This window comes from Mirounga angustirostris, unplaced genomic scaffold (assembly GCF_029215605.1).
Source record: "Mirounga angustirostris isolate CCGP_5_RB_7025 unplaced genomic scaffold, mMirAng1.0.hap1 SCAF_14, whole genome shotgun sequence".
Classification (NCBI taxonomy): Eukaryota; Metazoa; Chordata; class Mammalia; order Carnivora; family Phocidae; genus Mirounga; species Mirounga angustirostris.
The window spans coordinates 82,243,026-82,263,138 of NW_026991722.1; the positions used below are offsets into that span (position 1 = coordinate 82,243,026).

Genomic DNA, 20,113 nt, shown 5'->3' on the forward strand with positions numbered 1-20,113 from the left:
CAACATACCCACACATACATTATTGGGTTTATAGATCTTGAAATGACTGGGGACACAGGCAGAAAATTAATGGTCTCCATGGTTTAAAAAAAATTTTTTTAAGTATTGTGATAGGCAATCTGTGATTTTGAACCAGGTAATGTGCAAGGAGGATTCTTAGATCTACCATGTGTCCGTGGGTGTATTCTCTCCACACCAAGGGCAAATGATCTGTTTATTCTATTATGAGTCTGTTAACCTTTCAACCCCAAAGATACAGGGTAAAAAAGAGAAACTGAAAGGCTGACTCCATCTTAGCAGTGAGAAGAGGAGGGAGACACCTTCCTAACACAGGAGCCAACAGAGCTTTCTTCTAGGCTGTTTTTGCAGATAAGAGATCGTGATGCATTTCTAAGAGGAAATAAGGATATAAAAAATGATCTACTCTCAGTGTCTGAGAGAGAGAGAGAGAGAGAGAGAGAGAGATCTCTATTTGGGGTTATCTGTTGCTTTTCAAGCAAACCTGACAGATCTGAGCAAGAACTGTTTAGCTCTCACACCTGATGGGAAGACCAGTAGGGAGAAGGTAACCAGGTATATGTTCAGCGGCACGGTGGGGGTTTAGAAACCAGTCAGATGATGAGCATCGGGCTAAAAAGACACAGGGCTAAAGTCCTACTGGAATGTCTGGTTCCTTCTTGAAGGCAGCTATTTGCATATTATTTATTTTTAATCTTATAGCTGACAGATTGATTCATAATTAAAACTGTGTCATATGTTTGCCCACCAACTCCCCTCCGAAACAGACTTAGGTAGGGTTTTAGGTGCCAGATTGGATCAAACCCTTTTTTTAAATCTCATCAAAATATAGAAATGGTCTGAGCTGGAAAATGTTACAGCTCATGAGTTTTTTAAAAGCTGCTAACTGGGAGCTCCTATCAGTTGAGTTATTGCAAGAGTTCCCACCAGTAACAAAGATGACGTCTCCTTGCAGAGACAACCTCAGATAGCGCCAGTTAGACAGAAACATCCATCATGCCCGTCAGAAGTGTCTTTAAAGCAGCCTTTGAAGTTGAAAAAGTGTAACAGAGATCTACTATTGCTGCCAAACGTTGTCCTAAAGCAGTGGTTTTCAAACTTTTTAAAGGGGCAGACCATTTTCTAAACAAAAGAGTATGTCGTAAACCCAGTATAATAAAATATTAATAGTATCCAATACTATTTAGCACTTTCTATGGACCAGGCCCTGTGTAATCCCTTGGATGCATCATCTAATTCCTGCAGGACCCCCATGACACAGGCATTAGGACCAAATTTGATTCTGTGACTTAGTGTTTCCTAAGTTTTGAACGTATACTGGAACTAAGCCGCTGTCTCTCTGCCCTCACCAAGCCCCTCAAAGAGCAGTTACTAAATGAATTATGCATCTTATAATTGACGATATATTGAAATGGGGAATATACAATGTCGGTGCCATTTTATAGGTAAGCAAATGGAGGCTTGGGAGTTTAGCATCACACAGTTAAAAGAGGCCAATTTCAAATCAGAACCCATCTGACTCCAGAGTACTGGTCGGACCACGAGCAACCCAGCTGCTCTTGCCGAAGTGTGGGTGGGGGTCACTCTTTCGGGTTCCCCCTCCCACTGGGAGAGGTCCCAAGGCTTCTCCACAGAATATCAGAAGTAAGTAAAGCAAGGAATAGAAGTCACTGCTCCCGAAAAAAACGCAAATGTGAGGGATGAAGAGAATATAAAAGTTACATAAGAAAGTAACCAAATTCATTCTACATACTGGCATATTCTATTTAAAAACAAACCTCTAATTTTTAAAATCTGAGGGGGTGGGGAACATTTCATTTCTCACATGGAAACATTTGAGAGTAAACGGATACATTCGTTATTTTGATTGTCTTGCTGGTTTCACAGCTGTGTACACATTTCAAAACTCCTGAAGGGGCGCCTGGGTGGCTGTCGTTAAGCATCTGCCTTCCGCTTGGGTCATGATCCAGGGTCCTGGGATCGAGCCCCGCATCGGGCTCCCTGCTCAGCAGGAAGCCTGCTTCTCCCTCTCCCACTCCCCCTGCTTGTGTTCCCTTTCTCACTGTGTCTCTTGCTGTCAAATAAATAAATAAAATCTTTAAAAAAAAAAAAAATCTTTAAAAAAAAAAAAACTCTTGAAGTTACTGTACTCCAAGCATACCTCAATAAAGCTATAAAAACGTTTTTTAAAAAAGCTCTTGGGCGCCTGGGTGGCTCAGCTGGTTAAGCGACTGCCTTCGGCTCAGGTCATGATCCTGGAGTCCCGGGATCGAGTCCACATCGGGCTCCCTGCTCAGCAGGGAGTCTGCTTCTCCCTCTGACCCTCCTCCCTCTCGTGCTCTCTCTCATTCTCTCTCTCGCAAATAAAAAAAATTTATAAAAAAAGCTCTTATGGGGGCATCTGGGTGGTTCAGTCGTTAAACATCTGCCTTCGGCTCAGGTCATGATCTCAAGGTTCTGGGATCGAGCCCCACATCAGGCTCCCTGCTCGGTGGGGTGTCTGCTTCTCCCTCTCCCTCTGCCTGTTGCTCCTCCTGCTTGTGCTCTCGCTCTCTCTGTCAAATAAATAAATAAAATCTTTAAAAAAAAAAAAAAGCTCTTATGAATATGTGGCATACACACACACACACACACACACTTATTCAGTGGAATATTACTCAGCCATGTAAAAGGGATGAGACTGTGCCGTCCGTGACAACATGGATTGACCTAGAGGGTATTAGGCTAAGTGAAATACATCAGACAGAGACAAGCACCGTATGATTTCACTTACATGTGGAATCTAAAAAACAAAACAAATGAACAAACGAACAAACAAAAAGCAGAAGCAGACCCACAAATACAGAGAACTGATGGTTGCCAGAGGGGAGGGGGAGGGGGAGGGATGGGTAAAATAGATGAGAGGGAGTGGGAAATACAGACTTCCAGTTCTGGGTCGAATAAGTCACAGGGATGAAAAGTACAGCATAGGGAATATAGTCAATGGGATTATCATAGCATCGTATGGTGACAGATGGTAACTACACTTGTGGTGAGCCTAGCATAATATATAGAGTTGTTGAATCACTGTGCTATAGACCAAAAACTAATGTAATATTGTGTGTCAACTATACTTCAATTAAAAAAAAAAAAAACTGTTATGCCAAAAGACTAAAAAAAGAGAAAACTCCAGATGAAGGATTAACGATGTACACATTTAAAACATATCCAAGTTTATTTTAGGAAAAAATAGTAATATAAAAAAAAAATCACGGTCATAAAATGATCTATGTTTTATTCAGTGATCATTTACGAGCATGTATGTAATACAAGCAAATAACTCGTGCATAAAAAAAGAAACCGAGACAGTAAGAAACTAAAAAAGTGGGGGCACGAGAGTACAGGAAAAGAACGCATCAGCAACTCAAGGAAGAGAGGCAGAATGGAGGAGATGGGGAGACACTTGTAAGGCGGGCCTACCCCTGATGCAGCCATCGGCATCGGGAAATACAGACCAAAAATCCATCTGCTGGGTACCTGCTAGAGTCAAACAGAGGCATATCTCATGACCTACTAGCTACTCCACTCTTTGGTATATGCTAGTCAGAAACAGGTGCTTACGGCCACCAAAGGACTCACGCAACAGTGCTTCCTGACAGCTGTGTTCCTAACGGTAGCAATTCAAATTCCATCAGCAGGGGAGTAGATAAATAAACTCCACGTCTACACATCCAATGGCAAGGCTACACCATAATTAATGAAAAGGAACAAATTCTTGACAGGTTCAACCACACTGACGAACCTCACAGATAATTTAAGTAAAAAAAAAAAACAAAAAACAAAAAACTAAGCCCAAGAGAGCACATCCTCTGTGATTCCATTTCTCTGAAGTTCAAGAACAGGCCAAACTGATCTCTGGTATCAGAGCTCAGAACTGTGGTCATCCTTTGGGCAAAGGATGCTGATAAGAAGGGGACGTGAGGCAGCCCGCTGGAGACTGAAAATGTTCTGGATCTTGATCTATGTGGTGGCTACACAGTTGTCTATATGGTGTATAAATTTCATTCAACTGTACCCATAAGATTAGTGCACTTAATGCATTTTACGGTGTGGATTTTATAACTAAATTAAGGGGGAAAAGCATACACTCTTAAGACTTAACATCCAATTTATAATCGGTAAAGAGGAAAGAAAGAGTTCATTACAAGACAATAAAATATGTATGTGGGGACAACGGTGGGGTTGTTTCTGGAAATCCACAGATGTGAGTAACACAAATGGAGACAAGTTCACTGAGGACTAAGAAGGTAATAAAGCCATGAAAGTACCAAAGAAAGGAGGTGGAACCATGAATAAGGTAACATCCTATCTTCTGAAAGGGGCCTATTTCAGTCCTTTGTTCCGATGGGAAACAGAGCGAGCTCCTGCTGACCCTACGCCATTACATAATCTGTGCACACTTCTCCACCCACAGAATTTACTTCCCCCCATATAAATGACGTCTCCCAAAGAGCCATAGAGTTTTATTTTGCCTGGTAGGAAGTTAAAATTTCTAGGTCCATAGAACTTGCCAGACTTTCCTCTCTGCGGCAGCAGCGGGCTAGAGAAGCCTTGGGTGGCAACCATGTCCAGCGTCCGCACAGCATCTACCTGGGACTAGACTCGGAATCTTCTACACTGGGGCGGGAGTGGGAGCTGCCTTGGGACTTTTGCTGCAGCTACTGCAGCCTATGCAGTGAGAACTGTTTCCACCACTCCAACTATCCTTCCCCAAACATAAAGAATGGTTTAGAATTTTTTAAACTGGCAGGAAACCGAGAACTGGCATTATCTGGGGCTCAGGAACTCCAAATGAGTTTGACCCCATTAAGTGCTTCAAGTGGAAAGTTTGTAACAAAAAATCAGTCAGTTGATATTATAAGAGATGCCCCCTCTTCCCTCTTGGTGTCTAGTCTCATGTTATTTTAATCATCTTTAGATTTAATACTCACAGTACAGCTGTTACGAAGGGCATCAAATTTGCGCTGGATTTCATCTCTATGGGCCTAAAAGGTAAGAAGTCGATTATAAATTTTTCGTAGTGTAGGATACAATTCTACATGCTATGGATCAAATAAAGAAAAGAGCAATTAAACTAGAAAGCCAAGAATGCTGTTGCAGCCGCCCAAACATCTGGTTTTCAAAGAACTAATTAATCAAGTCATGTCCAACATCAGAAATTAAAGTTACAGGAATACACAGTGCTGTGTTAATAACACTTGACTACTTAGACCACACATGCATACCCTGTACAAATATCTTAACATTCACATTAACACCCAGGGACTTTGGGAAAAAAGAAGAAGAAAACTCAAGGAGGAAGTTTTTATTCTCATTCCTTTGTTTACTCCTCGTTCTTAACCTGTCCCTCTTCCTTCCAGTTGACCCCTCCCTAGCCTACGCCCTGAGAGACATACACATGCACACAGACACACACACACACACACACACACAGGACAACAGCCAGGACAAACAAGGGATTTTTTTTGTTGTTAATCAAAAGCTGCTGAGATTCAGAAACCAGACATTGACCTTCAAGTAAGCAGAAGGCCTTCTCCAAGGCAGAGCTGCTCCAAAACAGCAGCATTCGTTCAGCGGACACTCAAGGACTTTGAGTGCACCTGATAGGCCGTACACTGAGGTGCCGCACAGCATACGCAGCGCTACTGTCATTCACTGAGGGAGGGTAGAAAGTTAACGAGTCCATGATTACAAACAGTGACAAATGCTATAAAAGAAACAAACAAGGTGCAGGAAAAAAGGATAAAGGGGACAGAAAGGAACTTACTTAGATGGGGTAATCAAGGAGGGCTTCTCTGAAGAGATGACACTTAAACTGACACCCATACTATGATGAGGAGCCAGCCATGCAAAGAACAGGAAAAGGCAGAGGGTGAAAGTCTTGAAGCAAGAAAGGGTTTGGTGCATTTGATGAACAAAAAAAGGCCTGAATGGCTACAGCAGAGCTTTTCAAACTTCAAGCTATGACCCAAGAGCAAGCGTGACAAGTGGGGTTTTTCCTTCTTTTTTGTTTTGTTTTGGTCTATTCGATGAAATGGAATAAACAGAATAGAACAGAGAACACTGGGATGTACCTTGGATAGGGAAGCACTGTCACAGGATACTTCTGTTCCAAATACCATAATTCACCAAATTTAGGATGCTGTCAATCGTCAGACATTGTAATTTTATGTGGCATTAAGGAAAACAAGGTGCTGTTGACTAAACTATGACATGTCCACACGTCTGTATGTCCACATGACTAAGAGTCCTATACCATCTATGACTATAAAATGCACCCTGATTTTAGATACCTTAGAATCAATGAAGTGGAGTATATATATATGCTCTCTTGTATTAGATTGTAAAGTAAATGTGTTTTTGGTGGGTAGTGGTCAAACAATTTTTGGCTAAAGCACAGCAAGAGAAGGAAAAAGTCACCCAAGATGATGGTAGAGAGGCAGGCAGGGACCAAGAATCTTAAAAGGCCCAGAATGCAGTTTGGGTTTCATTCAAAATACCATTAATTGGAAGCGTGAAATGATCCAATTGTCATTTTGTGGATGCTGTAGCAAGAACAGATCAAAACAGGACAAAGGTAGAAATGAGCAGGGAAACTACTGAGGAGGTTGTTGCTGTCATTCAAGGAGGAGATGACGATGGCTTGGAGTAGGACGGTGGCAAAAGACACAGAGAAGTGGACAGCAGTGAGATCTCTTGGAAGCATAGGTAATAAGACTTGCTGACAGACATTGGGGAAAGAAAGGAAAAGGATGCCCTCACAGACCTTTGACTTGAGAGACAGGGTAGATTGTGGTACCAGAGCTTAGCTATGAAAGTCCAAAGAAGAATCTAATTTGAGGCAGAGGCAAATGTGGCCCTGCTCTTAAAAAAAAAAAAAAAAAGTCTGTCAGATCTATAAGACAACTAAGTCAAAAATTTTAGAGCTGTGATGTATTCTCTAATACATCTATTTTGCCATAAATATTCTAAATTTATAACAGCAGATAGACGCTGCAGAAAAAAAGATTAGTGAGCTTGAAGACAAAGCACTAGAAACTACCCAAAATGAAACACACGAAGAAAGGCTTTAAAAAATGAACAAAGTACCAATGCACTGTGAGACAACTTTGAACTGCCTGATATGCATGTAACTGGAGTCCCTGGAGGAGGGTAGGGGTCAGACAGAAAAAACATTTGAAGAAATAATGGCCACAGATTTTTCAGAGTTGATGAAAACCATAAACCCACAGATGCAAAAAGTTCAAGGAACCCCAAGCACAAGAAACACAAAGAAATTTAAGCTAAATCACATCTTTATCAAACTGCTTAAAACCAGTAACAAAGAGAAAAAGCTTAAAGCCAATCAGAGAAAAAAGACAAGTTACATATAGAAAAACAAAAAGATTCCTCACCAGGGGGTGGGTGGGAAAAGGGGAGCGGAGGGGGCGAAGCAAGTTAGAAGACAGTAGAACAACATCTTTAAAGCACTGAACGGAAAAACAACAACAAAAAACCCAAAACCTTTGACATTCTATACCCAGCAAAAATATCCTTCAGAAATGAAGGTGAAATAAAAGACTTTTTCAGGTATACAAAAGTTGAAGGAATTTGCCACCTGCACTGTAAGAAATGGAAAAGGAAATCCTTCAGGCAGAAGGAAGGTGACAACCAGAAATATAAATCCACACAAAAGCATGACGAGCCCTGGGAAAATGGCTTAAAAAAAAAAGTTGCAAAATAGACTCACAGATTCATGAATAAAAAGTTATCATTGAGAATCAACTCCCCACATCATTAGCCCATATTTTTATGGACTAACTTATCAGACTCTTACTTTTCCCCCAAAATCAATCTGCTGTATGCCCAGCAATAATCCAAGAGATTTACTGATTTAATGGGGCATGAATGCCATTTATCCAAAGTAGGAACATCGCACTACCACTGAAATCAAATGGCAATCCTCTTTGAAGTTAAAATGTAATGGAGTACCATCATTACGGCTTTTGATTTATTATTGACTGTGAGTTATAAACACAAAATGTAGAACGGATCCTGTTACGACCGCTGGAGATTCTATAAGCATTTAACAATTACCGAACTGATCTGAGCAAGAAAATGTCAAGAAACATGTTTTATGTTTCTTTGAAATAACTTGTAAAACAAGTGCACCAAAAAAAAGGTCACAAAATAGTGTATATAAAGATAGTAAAATGCGTAAGGCAGTGTTTAGATTCTCTCAATGAAATTTTTGAGTGTTCACTAGGTATCAGGTGCTACAGAGAATAAAGACAAGTTACATATAGAAAAACAAAGGTTTCTAAGGACCCTGAAGAGCTTTTGTTTATGTGGGTTACATTTATCTATATTTACCACTTTAGAAATGAAAATGGAGATTTTTTTCCCCAAATATTTACTGTTCATTTCTTTTAAAATAACACTGCTTTTGCACCACCAGTGCAAATGCTAACACAATGAAAAATGCCAAATGACATCTTAGCATTATTATGAAAATAATCTGAATTTGGGGAACCCCCTTAGGGATCCACCAGTCCCACTTTGAGAACCGCTGACCTAAGGGTTGGGTGGCGATCAGGGAGAATGCACAGGCTGCAGCCTGAAGACTGGAAAGGCACTCTTTTGGGGGAATACTTATATCTTCATTAATGTTAAAGAGAGTTACAAGAGGAAGAAAGAAAAGAGGATTATAATGCAGTCTTGATGAGAGAGAAGTACCTGCAGAACTCGAGAAATGAAACTAATGTTTAGACGTCTGACCATCTTCTGGGATCCATGGACAGGGTTCTAGAACACTCAGGCTTCCACACATCCATCCCTTTCCCTGTGAATGCGGGCACCAAGCAAGACTGTCACCTCAGGTGCCCTAATTTTAGATCTTGCTTATCATGCCAACGGCTTGCTTAATTAAATACACAGATTGATATTTATGTAAAACAAATGAGAGGATGCACTGACTCATGATTTTAACAAATCAAAGAGGATGACATTGGGAACCCATGGCCACACCATGCTGGGAGGGTACCTTTCGTTAGTGTCTCTAGCTTTAGACTCTTAATTATTCAACATTAGTCATTTAACCAAATCAGTAAAAGAGCATGACAACAGGGACCCGGACACGAAGAGTGTCGTGGGGTCATGCTGGTGTACACAAAGCCTATGCCAGGCCTCCACCCTGTGGCCCCCATTCAGAGTGATGTATCATATCACGCATCTGTCTGCTCTACAGTGTGCAGACTCAAATATCTTCCTTAGATAAAGGGATGGAGTCTTAAATATCAAGTCCGGGTGGAAAATCCTTTCTTCTGCCAAGAAGCATGGAAGCACCTTAAAAGCCTGGCTTTTTGTTTCAATACGACTCTCCTGTTGGCCTCCACGGATGGCCAGTGAATCTCCATACAAACACAACGGACGAGAGTGGGTAGCAAGAAAACATCAAGGAGACCAACCAGTGGCTTCCCGGCGGACCCGGCCACGCTTCCTCAATGGAGACCGCTGACTGAGCTGTGCCCCATCTAATCTGCTCCAGGGGCAGAGGCCAGAGTAACTGCTCCCTCCTCAGGCTAGGAGACGGCGGCCTCTTAAAATTAAGCCGTAATAGCCCATTTGACTATTCATTCCCTTTTATTGATAAATCAGCCGGCTATGAAGCTCGCAAACCTCCTCGGAGATCATTTTAGATCCAGCTGATTTAATTTGGCGGACGCTTACGTGGGTCCTGCCCTGGGGCCTGAACAATGAGACAGAGTCAGGGTACCGCACCTGTGGCCACTTCCTCTTCCTCTAGGAAAATACAGTCTTCAGCACAAATTCAACAAAGCCATTCAGGCAACAGCCACATGCGGTCCATAACCAGGTTTATGGGACATAATCGAAGGGAGGGGAGAGGAAAACCCACGGCCTCAAAACTGGACCGAGGCAAGTTGATATGGGATTTGGATTCTTGCATGACAGGCTACAAACAGCTCTGAGGGTTTTTTTTTTTTCCTGCCATCACCTTGAAAAAGCCCTATTTTCCAAGGCATCTTCATCTGCAAGAGTGGTAGAGCCCTAGTTTCTAGACTTAGGGAGGTATGTTTCTTTATTTTTTCATAAGAAGATGCTCAAGGCAGTGATCTCATCTGACTAAATTAAGTCGTGACTTGCCGCTGTGAAGGCTTCCAGCAGCCATTAAGACACAGCACATTCCAACCAGCAGCAAGACAGGATTTAAAGACTAATTCCCCCACAGATAAACAGCAGTGACACATGCTCTATTTTATATCCTCCTCCTCCTGAATGGGCAGGATAAGATGCATGGCCACCACCCTCCCTCCCAACTCCAACAGAGCAGTGAGATAAATGTGTCCTTCTCGGCTCCAAAGTAAAAGGATTTGAGGAATTACAGGCCAATCCCCTGGGGAGAAAAGGCTAAAGACACAGCACTAGGCACATAGCAAGGACTCATTAAGTATGGATTAGATTACTGATGTCTCCTTCTCCTTTCAGAGCGTGGGTGGTTTGGACAGGGTGGGGAAGATACTAATATACAATGCATTCAATATAATAGTGGCTGGATTTTAGATGCCTCCTTTAGCAGCTAAGAAATGCTATCTGGCTGTCTCTCTCCCCATCCACCCAATTCCAAAAAGCACATAAGCCTTCTTGGCACGCATTCTTTTATATTCATTTCATTCCTACCTCCATATTTTTCTTCTATAGACTTATTTTCTCTTGGCCTTTTCTTTCTTATTTTATCTTGTTATACTGTTTTGTTTCAAAATGGATTCAGAGCAGTTTGGAAAGATACAAGGCAGAGGATAAATAAAGAGATATCGTGACTGTTTCTTTTCCAAACCAAGTACTAGGGGCACATGGCATAGCACACGGTGAGTGTTCTCACTGAGAAATTAAGGTTGCAATCAATATCTGACCTTGGCATAAGTCCTGGAAAATCTGAAATGCACTTGCACCTTCCTAATAGGAGTTACTCTGTATCCCCAGAATCCTGGAAGCCTCCATGTCCTAGACTAGTCCATAAGGACCCTGGCACTGTCAGATCATGTTCCCAATCTGGTTCAGATAATGGGCTTCCCAAAACCAACAATAGAAGGTAGCTTCTAAGAAGATTGTTTAAAAATATATATATATAGGCTCCTGGGTGGTTCAGTCGGTTAAGCAGCTGCCTTCAGCTCAGGTCATGATCCCAGAGTACTGGTATCGAGCCCTGTATTGGGCTCTCTGTTCAGCACAAAGTCTGCTTCTCCCTCTCCCACTCCCCCTGCTTGTGTTCCCTCTCTCGCTGTGTCTCTCTTTGTCAAATAAATAAATAAAATCTTAAAAAAAAAAAATATATATATATATATATATATACACACACACACACACATTACTTTTGAACAGGATTAAATCATAAGCAACGAATGTGCATGCCATCTGTAGAAGTAACCCCACTCTACATGCTTAGAGATGTTCACTGATGGAAATGAGGACCGCATCCAAGATGAATCAGAGTGAGTAAGGTACCCACCTAAGTACCTTATTTTAGAAAACACGAAACCCAATCAGCTGCATTGTGCCCTGCCCATGGAAGAGGGTACCCTGACCAGCACGCATGACTGTGCCTGTCCACTTGGCAAGTACACTATGTTACTATTAGCAATGGATTTGCTTGGCTGATACTAGCCATTAAACTCATTCGGCTTTCTGGGCCAAGTCCAGGTCCACCAAGCAGCCTTCCAAAAGAAATGAGGTTTTTAAGGAGACTTCTCTGAAGGAGAAAAAAATGGGAAGATGAGCCACCCAGAGTATCCCAGTCAACTTGGTGGTTGTATTTTCCACTGTAAGTAGATGAGTTGTCATTTTATATGTAAGATTCTTGTCAGTTTTGTTAGCCTGGGTCAGTCCCCGTGAGAAGGATCAACTATGGAAAACTGAAAAAGTCATATTTTTAGACTTCCAGAAAGAACCAAGGTCTAAATCCAGTGACACCCTCGCCTACCCCCCCCCAAGTTCTACTTCCTGAGAACACTCTTCAGTTGGGTAAACTGTTGTCTCTGAAAGAGCAGAGAAGCCAGGTCCCTCTGAGAGAAAAGAATCTCTCATTCAGAACAATCTTTTCCATCCAGAACATACTAGATGCATACATAAGACTTGAAGGAGAATTTACAGCTTAAAAAAAAAAAACTGCAAATGAAGGTTAACCAATACAAAAATAGAAAGGTGGTAGGAAAACTACTATAAAATATAAAACTATTATTTTTTTAATGATCACTGAAAACTAAGTAGAAGATTCAAGTAAATGGCCTTCAGCTCAAACTAAAATTTTAAATTTAATGATGATTATTTTTAAAAGAGGGAAGATACATAAAGAAAGGAGGGACTTTTTCAAGATACTAAGGAAAGGTCAGATGTTGACACTAATTCTCAGGAAGGAGAACTCTCACATAAGCCAGTTTTCTAGCCACTAAATATCTCTAGGGATCGTTTTTTCTCTGTTGGGATTTCTCCGAGTGAGCAAATCTCCTCAGCACCACACTCCTCCCGGCTGAGGCCTGGAGCAGCCTGAAGGTACCTGTCCATAGACCTACCGTGAGCGCCTGGATCTCCTCTTCCGCCTCTGCTGTGGTCTCTTCCAGTTCGGTCTTGGCCTGGCGCAGCTGGCTCTCCAGGGCTGCCCGGGCAGCCTGCAGGGCTGTCAGCTGGGACTCGCGCTCCTGCAGCGAGAGCTGCAGCTCTGTGAGCTGGCGCTTTAGCTCCAGTTTCTGCTCCTCGTGCTCTAGGCTGACCTGAGACGGGCAGAGAGACACACACACAAATGCTCAGTTGACCCCAACTAGAGAGAATGCAACTCACTAGTCTAACGAGCTGAGCCTGACTAGCCGAGACGCAACCTGACACTCAACCTGCATCTTAAATGTGGTCATGGAGTCAAATTCCCAGCGCTCAACTGCGAAGGAGAAAACGGAGCCGCTATAACACGGGTCTGACTTCAGGAGTCTCAGAAATGACCAGGAGCAAGACCGTGTAAGAGAATGTCTGTACAAACCAACCCTTACTTACAAACATTCAAAGGCCTAGGGAGGCTTCAAAGGAAAAACCACACAAGAATCTCGAGTGCAAACTATGACAATTACTTTTATTAGAAAAGCATTTAAAAGTAAATGGCTATAAATAACATCATATTAGTAATAGGGACCTCTTTACAATTGGGATAAAAATGGAACCACAGAACTGAATTCTTTTTATTTTAAATGTTCCTGCTCTGCGGTGCCCGGGTGGCTCAGTCTGTTAAGCATCCGACTCTTAGTTTAGGCTCAGGTCATGATCTCATGGGTCATGGGATCCAGCCCCAGGTCAGGCTCAATGGGGAGTCTGCTTGAAGATTCTCTTCTTCTGGCCCTCCCCTTGCACTCTCTCTCTCTCTCTCTCTCAAATAAATCTTTAAATACATACATACATCCATACTCCTCTGGTTTGTTCTAATTAGGTAACCCACATTAATGTCACATTATGAAGGAATCATTCTTCCTTCCATCTGCCCATCTATCCTTCTATCTACTCAACGTTTCATCCATTCAAGAAAAATGTACTCAGCAACTTCCATATAAAAAGGAATATGAAGATGAAAGACAGTTTCTGCACTTGAATTGGAGGAAAAGTGAAAACCAACCATGTATGTGGTCAAGTGTAATGGTCAGAATATGTGGGGATGTAGTGGGAACACAGTGGAGGGTAAAGGAGGTAACAACTCTGCATATGTTTATTGAAGAATTCATAGGAGCTAAACCAGCAAATAGGAAAGAAAATTCCAAGCAGAGGAACCAAGACATCCAAAGGCATGGAGATGAGGGAGACCCATGGCCTATCTATTGACTTAACCAACACTGACAAGGTTGTCCTAGTGACCAGACTCTGTGCCAGTCACTGAGGATGTCAAGCAAATAAGAGGTACTCGCCGTCCTCAGGAAGCTCACTAACAGGTACACAACGTGATGATCTAAACACGCAAGGCTGTGGGGACCTCCAGCTTAGGAGGGTCAGAGAAGGTGACACCCAAGTCCCAAAAGCTATAAGGGTGAAGAGAACAAAGACTTATAAAAGATTCAGCTTAGAGAACCAACAGGTTTTGGTGGTTAATTTGAGGTGGGGCAAGAAACAAAGGACAGAAGGTAACGCCTGAGCTTCTGGCCAGGAGAACTGCACAAGGAGAGACCTCTGCTACGCCAGGAACACAAGAGGAAGAGCCAGTCTACGGAGAAAGATAAGAAATTCCATGCTGGGGCACCTGGGTGGCTCAGTCGTTAAGTGCTGCCTTCGGCTCAGTTCATGATCCCGGGGCCCTGGGATCGAGCCCTGCATCGCAATCCCTGCTCCACGGGGGGCCTGCTTCTCCCTCTCCCACTCCCCCTGCTTGTGTTCCCTCTGTCGCTGTGTCTCTCTCTGTCAAATAAATAAATAAAATATTTAAAAAAAAAAAAAAAGAGGGCGCCTGGGTGGCTCAGTCGTTAAGCGTCTGCCTTCGGCTCAGGTCATGATCCCGGGGTCCTGGGATCGAGCCCCACATCGGGCTCCCTGCTCCGCGGGAAGCCTGCTTCTCCCTCTCCCGCTCTCCCTGCTTGTGTTCCCTCTCTCGCTGTGGGTCTCTCTCTGTCAAATAAATAAATAAAATCTTTATAAATAAATAAATAAATAAATAAATAAATAAATAAATAAATAAATAAATAAATAAATAAAAATAAATAAATAAAATAAAAAAGAAAGAAAGAAATTCCATGCTGACGTGGTGAACTTGAGCAGCAAGGGAGACATGCAGGTGGAGGTGTCTAACATCTACTGGGAATGGGTCAGAGGCTCCCAAGAAAGGTCTCGGCTGGCAATCTAGACCTGGGAGCCCTCAGCCAGTCAGTGACAGCTGCAGCCAAGGCTGCGTTCTCCCGCGAGCGACAATGGCGGCGACACGACGGCAGCACGGACATACTCACTCACAAGGCGCCGGGCGCTCTTTCAGCTCCTCCCACCTTCATAAGAGCCCAGAGAGGGAGGCGCTACGGTCGCCTTCTTCGTACACAGCAGCCGTGGCACCGAGAGAGCACGCGACTGAGCGAATGTCACCCAGCTCCACAGTGGCAGGGCTGGCTTCGAACCCAGGAAGTCCGGCTCCAGAGTCCACGACTTGCTGTTTGTCTCATTAAAATGCCCGGGTCAGAGCAGGCTGCGACGCCGCCAGCCAGCCGAAAAGCTCCCCTGAGGCCACTTGGCAGAACCAGGGGAGGCGGGTGACTGAGCCGTGCGGGGCTGGGTGAGCAGAATGCTGTGCAAGGACAGGAGGACCCCAGGGCCCCGCACCGTCGCAACTCCACACACTACGCTAGGGAAGAGCTCACACTGCACGCGCAGGGTGCGGGAAGCCTTGAAGATGGATCGAACCAGAGGCTGAGAGGCTTCGGCCCCCAATCGATAGCTGCAGGCAGCAAACCGAAAGTGGAGCCGCCTTGTTATATTTAAAGCTAAGCTCCAGAACTCCCAGGGAGTATGACAGCCCTGAGCCTCTTGCCAGCATTCTTTCTGCCACCTTCCTAGGGGGGCAAGCTGTACCGATTTAAGAAAGAAAGAAAAGAAAGAAAGAAAAGAAAGGAAGAAAGGAAGAAAGGAAGAAAGGAAGAAAGGAAGAAAGGAAGAAAGGAAGAAAGGAAGAAAGGAAGAAAGAAAGAAAGAAAGAAAGAAAGAAAGAAAGAAAGCAAGCAAGCAAGCAAGCAACTTGCTCCCCCTGGGGCATTTTAATTGTCCAGATGAGCGACAGATGCAGGGCAGGTGCTGAGCTGAGAGAGACATTTGTGGGAAGGGAAGGCAAAACGGCTACTCAGTGTTCCCACGCTCAAAGAAATCAGAGTTATTTACACTCACACTCTTAAGGCTGACACTACAGGGAAATGTAGTTAAACTTACCAAACAGTAAAAATATAGCCTGGATAATAAAACTGAAACCACCACCTAAGGCTTTTGGACAACCCAAAACAGAACCACTGTTGTGGGAGTATGAGAATTGCCCGAAGACTGTTCAAAATGAAGAGCCCTGCTCCCCTCTTCCACCCATATCCTATTTCATTCAAAAACACTGAGAGGAAGAGGCCCAGGAATCTGCATTTCAACAGACACACCAGATGATCCTAACAGAGGGGTCTACATCTGGACCGCCCCTGAAAAACACAAGACAATCCCCCCGACCCCGTCCCTTTGGAGGACCGGCCTCATTTTCACACTCCAATACAAGAACCACAGGTATCCCCAAGTTTAGTCCTCAGACCTCTGTGTGCTTCACAGTCTTTTCCTTTAAGAGAGACCGTGTGCTCATTGAAAAATTCCATCACAAAGACCTGAGCACCTACCCACTAGGCTCCGGGCACTGTCTTCTCGCCCAGCCGGGATGTCGTGCTTCCAGCGACCCACTCTCCTGAACTCCTCTGTCCAACCAGCTAGCCCTGCCGGCTAGGTGACAGCCCCCAGCATCAGGGATTGGGTCTTATCGCCACTGCAGAGCCAGGCTGCTGCCCGGCACATGGCAGGCATTTAACGAATATACAGTGAGTACACATGCCATCACCACCTCAATCAGCCTCAACGGGCCTGTGACTAAATGTGCTGCATTTTCCTCCCCAAAACTTGGCTGCCCTTCCCAGCTTCCCTATGTCTCTGAAGAGAACCACCTTCCATTAAAATTGAGATTTGTCTTTTCCTCTCCCACCGGCACCTGGAGACCCCGAGCCACTGCCTTGAGCAGGCCACGCGATGGCCCCGGGCGCTAAACCCCGAGCGTGGACTCAGGCAGGTGACCCTCGCTAAAGCAGGATGGCAGAGGAATCACTCTGCCCCCCAGTTTGACAAATGCACCAATGTACATAATCCTCACGTGACCCCAGGAGGGAGAGCCATCGTCATGGCCATTTGGCCAATGAGGAAACGGAAGCACAGAGAGAAAGTGGGCTGCCCAAGGTCACAGAACTCACAAGAAATGGAAGTGGAATCCTAGCCCAGATCAGGGTGACCCGGGTGGCCCGCTCTGCACTCTTCACCACCATGCACAGTGCCTCTTGGGTATATGCTAACTGATGCTTGACACCTGGAAGGTGTTGGGGGCTCCCGACCCCCAGCGAATCCTCCTGGGAGAGGGCCCCTCACGCTCACCTCCCTCAACCTTGTCTCCAGCTCCAGCAGCCGATTCTTGTCACTGTGGTCCTGGTGGCTGATTTTCTCCAGCTGTTCCTCCAGCTTCCGGTTCTGGGCCTCCAGCTTCCCCGCCTGTGTCTCCAGGTAGAACTTCTGTTGCCTGAGCTCAGAAATCATCTCTTCCTGGGCCTTCCTGGTGGGGGTGGTCGGGGGAGCCAAGCGAAATCACAGTCTCGTCAGAGGTGAGCACATTCCCTCAGCAGGCCGGACAGAAAGAGAGTGAGAGGTGTGTCTTGGTAAGTGGGCATGCTCATTCCCAGGTTGGCTCTGTCCTGACCCGGCCTCGTGTGCCTGATCCCAGCATGGGGACCTGGGACCCGTTCAGTTCTCACTGTTCAGAGGCCCTTGTCTATGGGATTCAGGAAGGTCAAGGGGAATGCAAGAGACACTAACATTTCCCTCCTAAGGTAGACCCTTTTTTTGTTTTTGTTTTTGTTTTTAGTCTGTCCAAGGGCAGAAAGGGGCCTCTGCAGAGTATAAACAGGAGTGCCCCACCCGCTCCCGGAGGCAGGCCCTGGGGAAGAAAGAGCAATGAGGGGAAGGAATAATGCTATTCCCTCCACTTCTCCATAGACCTTGCTCACCTCCCCACCAGACTGCTCACAAGTATCAGAAACTGGAATGACTCAAAGACCAAAAAGCAGCCTATTGAGCCGCTTTAAGTGAAAACGGGAATGTTTTAGAAGATCTCTGAGGAGGGGTACCTAAGCGGGGGGAGGGGGGGAGTCCCAGGGATGGTCATTCTTTGGGGGAGAAGATTAAGATCCAAGCGCTCCTAGAACATGGGGAGTCCTTGCAAACCTCATGCCCCTGGGCCTAACAATAGCAGCAGGACGGATGGCCCAACGAGGCACACACAAGATCACGTCCAGCTAGTCACAGGAGGCATGTCTGGGGAACAAGGCCCGAAGCTCTCCAAAAGCTAACTATAAATAGCTTTCATTAGAGAGAGCAAAGCCCTCTGTCATCTGATGGCAATTTGAAGCATTTAAGAAAACCCAGCTCCAAAGAAAGGCCATGGCAGAATGAGACCACTTAAGAGACGGCAAAATTACACAGGTAGAACAGGGTCTGGAACAAACTACAGAAGTAATTAAATCTGCTCCGGCTTCATCAGACAGAAGAACGAAGTTTCTGCCCCAGGAGAAAAGACCAATGTGTAATCATGCACGCAGGTGGAATGTGAATACTTACATGTTCCTCTGGGTAAAAAGACTGCTGTTTGCCGCAAGTTTGTTGGCTTCTGAGAGTTCCACGATCCTCTGTTCCAGGGATCTGATCTTGGAATCCATAGCATTGATCATCTGAAACACAAGCAGGGACTCTGACACCTCACACACAGTTCTACCAGTGTGAGAGTAATGTGGGCCGTCGGGCCGGGGTCAAAGGCTCCCCTTGAAATGCAGGCTATCTGACCAGAGGTAACAGGGGAGCCAACTGCTCTGTACCCTCAGGGTCACAGGTCTTACTGCCCAGACAATGGCACTCAGTGGTTTTCTCAGAGATTACATGTCCCCGCACTACCTAACCACACGGAAGGACCAACTTAGGAACCCAACATTCTGTGAGTAAGCAGGCCTCATTAAACCCCCATCATCCGCATGTAGCCTGGGCCTGCCGGAGCTTCTAACTTGAATCTGCAAACTCGTGTTTCTCATCACCCATGGGGCTGTCATTTCACTACCGTCTTAGATTCTCTACATCAAAGTTTTCCCAACCTAATAAATCATAAGAATCGGGGAGGCAGCGGGGGGAAGGTGCTGATTAAAAAATACATTTCCTAGGACCCTCCCTTAGAGATTCTGAGGTACAGAGTCCCTGTGGAGTGTGAGACCATGGATGGATAAACAAGCACCGCAGATGAACCTTATGAGCAGAAAGTTTCTGAAACCCGTACATGGGTTAGAAAGGCAAGAAGCGAGGGCAGAGAAAGGAGGCCCATAAGGAAGACGTAGGGCCACTGGCCGTTTTGTCAGGTGGCGTTGTGAAGGGCAACGTTGATGGCAGACCAGCATGAGTCCTTAAAGAGCATGAAAGGCAAAATTGGCCACCCTGAGCCACCACCTCCACTGCGTTTAGGAGATGAAGGGGTTGCAGAGAGTTTGCTGTAGGCAACAAACTCCACAGGATTAAACAGGAAGAATAATTCATCAGCTGGAATGGATGCTCCTTGGGTGTGTGATTCCGGGCACGTTTCACAAACCCTCCTTGGAAAACTGGCGTTGTGATTCCTTATACCTACCGCCTTCTGCTCGCTGAGAATTTTGCCCTTCTCATGGGCCTCCTCTTCGTGTCTCTGCATCAGATTCTCCAGAGTCTCTTTATCGGCCAGGTCTTTCTTTATCTGGTTGTCCAACACCTACGAGAAACAAAAGAAGTTAGTGTCCTGAGTAGCAAAGCTGAGCGGGGAAGACTAACTAGGGGCTCTTGGGAAAAGCGGAAGAAGCGGTAAAGAGGCCAAGAAAACTCTGGGGCAAAGAGATGGACTGGGAGTCTGCTTATGAGCCAGGATGAGGGTAAGAAGTCAAGCCTGACCATCCAATGGCAAGTAACCAGCGGACTTGAACTAAGATTTTATTTTAAAATCAGCAACCAAAAAGAGGTATATATCCTCAGTGGAAGTAGACTCCAAATGAGAGAAAAAAGATCTGTCCCCAGATCTTACAATGTGCAGATGCTACCTGGGGGCAACTTTATCGTAGTCAATGCACCAGTTTTCAGAACACTGCTCGCTCTTAATCTGTACAGCATTAATCTAGGTATCTCCAAGGCCATGTACAGAGGGACAGAAAGCTGAAGACCAAGGACGTCTGTGCGACCAAGGCTGATGTTCGGAAACAGGGATAAGAGGATT

The 20,113-nt window shown here is 44.8% G+C and overlaps 1 protein-coding gene across 7 annotated transcripts in view; it reads right to left on the minus strand.

Annotated features, from left to right (window-relative positions):
* The window catches only part of CIT (citron rho-interacting serine/threonine kinase), a 165,061-nt gene that overhangs the window by 45,116 nt on the left and 99,832 nt on the right, over positions 1 to 20,113 (minus strand). For all 7 annotated transcript variants that reach the window (XM_064578478.1, XM_064578484.1, XM_064578483.1 and 4 more), the window contains exons 20-24: positions 19,502 to 19,618; positions 18,454 to 18,563; positions 17,218 to 17,392; positions 12,624 to 12,821; positions 4,989 to 5,042 (exon numbers count right to left, since the gene is read on the minus strand). In XM_064578478.1, the coding sequence (XP_064434548.1) occupies positions 4,989 to 5,042; positions 12,624 to 12,821; positions 17,218 to 17,392; positions 18,454 to 18,563; positions 19,502 to 19,618 (654 nt within the window). The remainder of the gene's footprint in view (positions 1 to 4,988; positions 5,043 to 12,623; positions 12,822 to 17,217; positions 17,393 to 18,453; positions 18,564 to 19,501; positions 19,619 to 20,113) is intronic.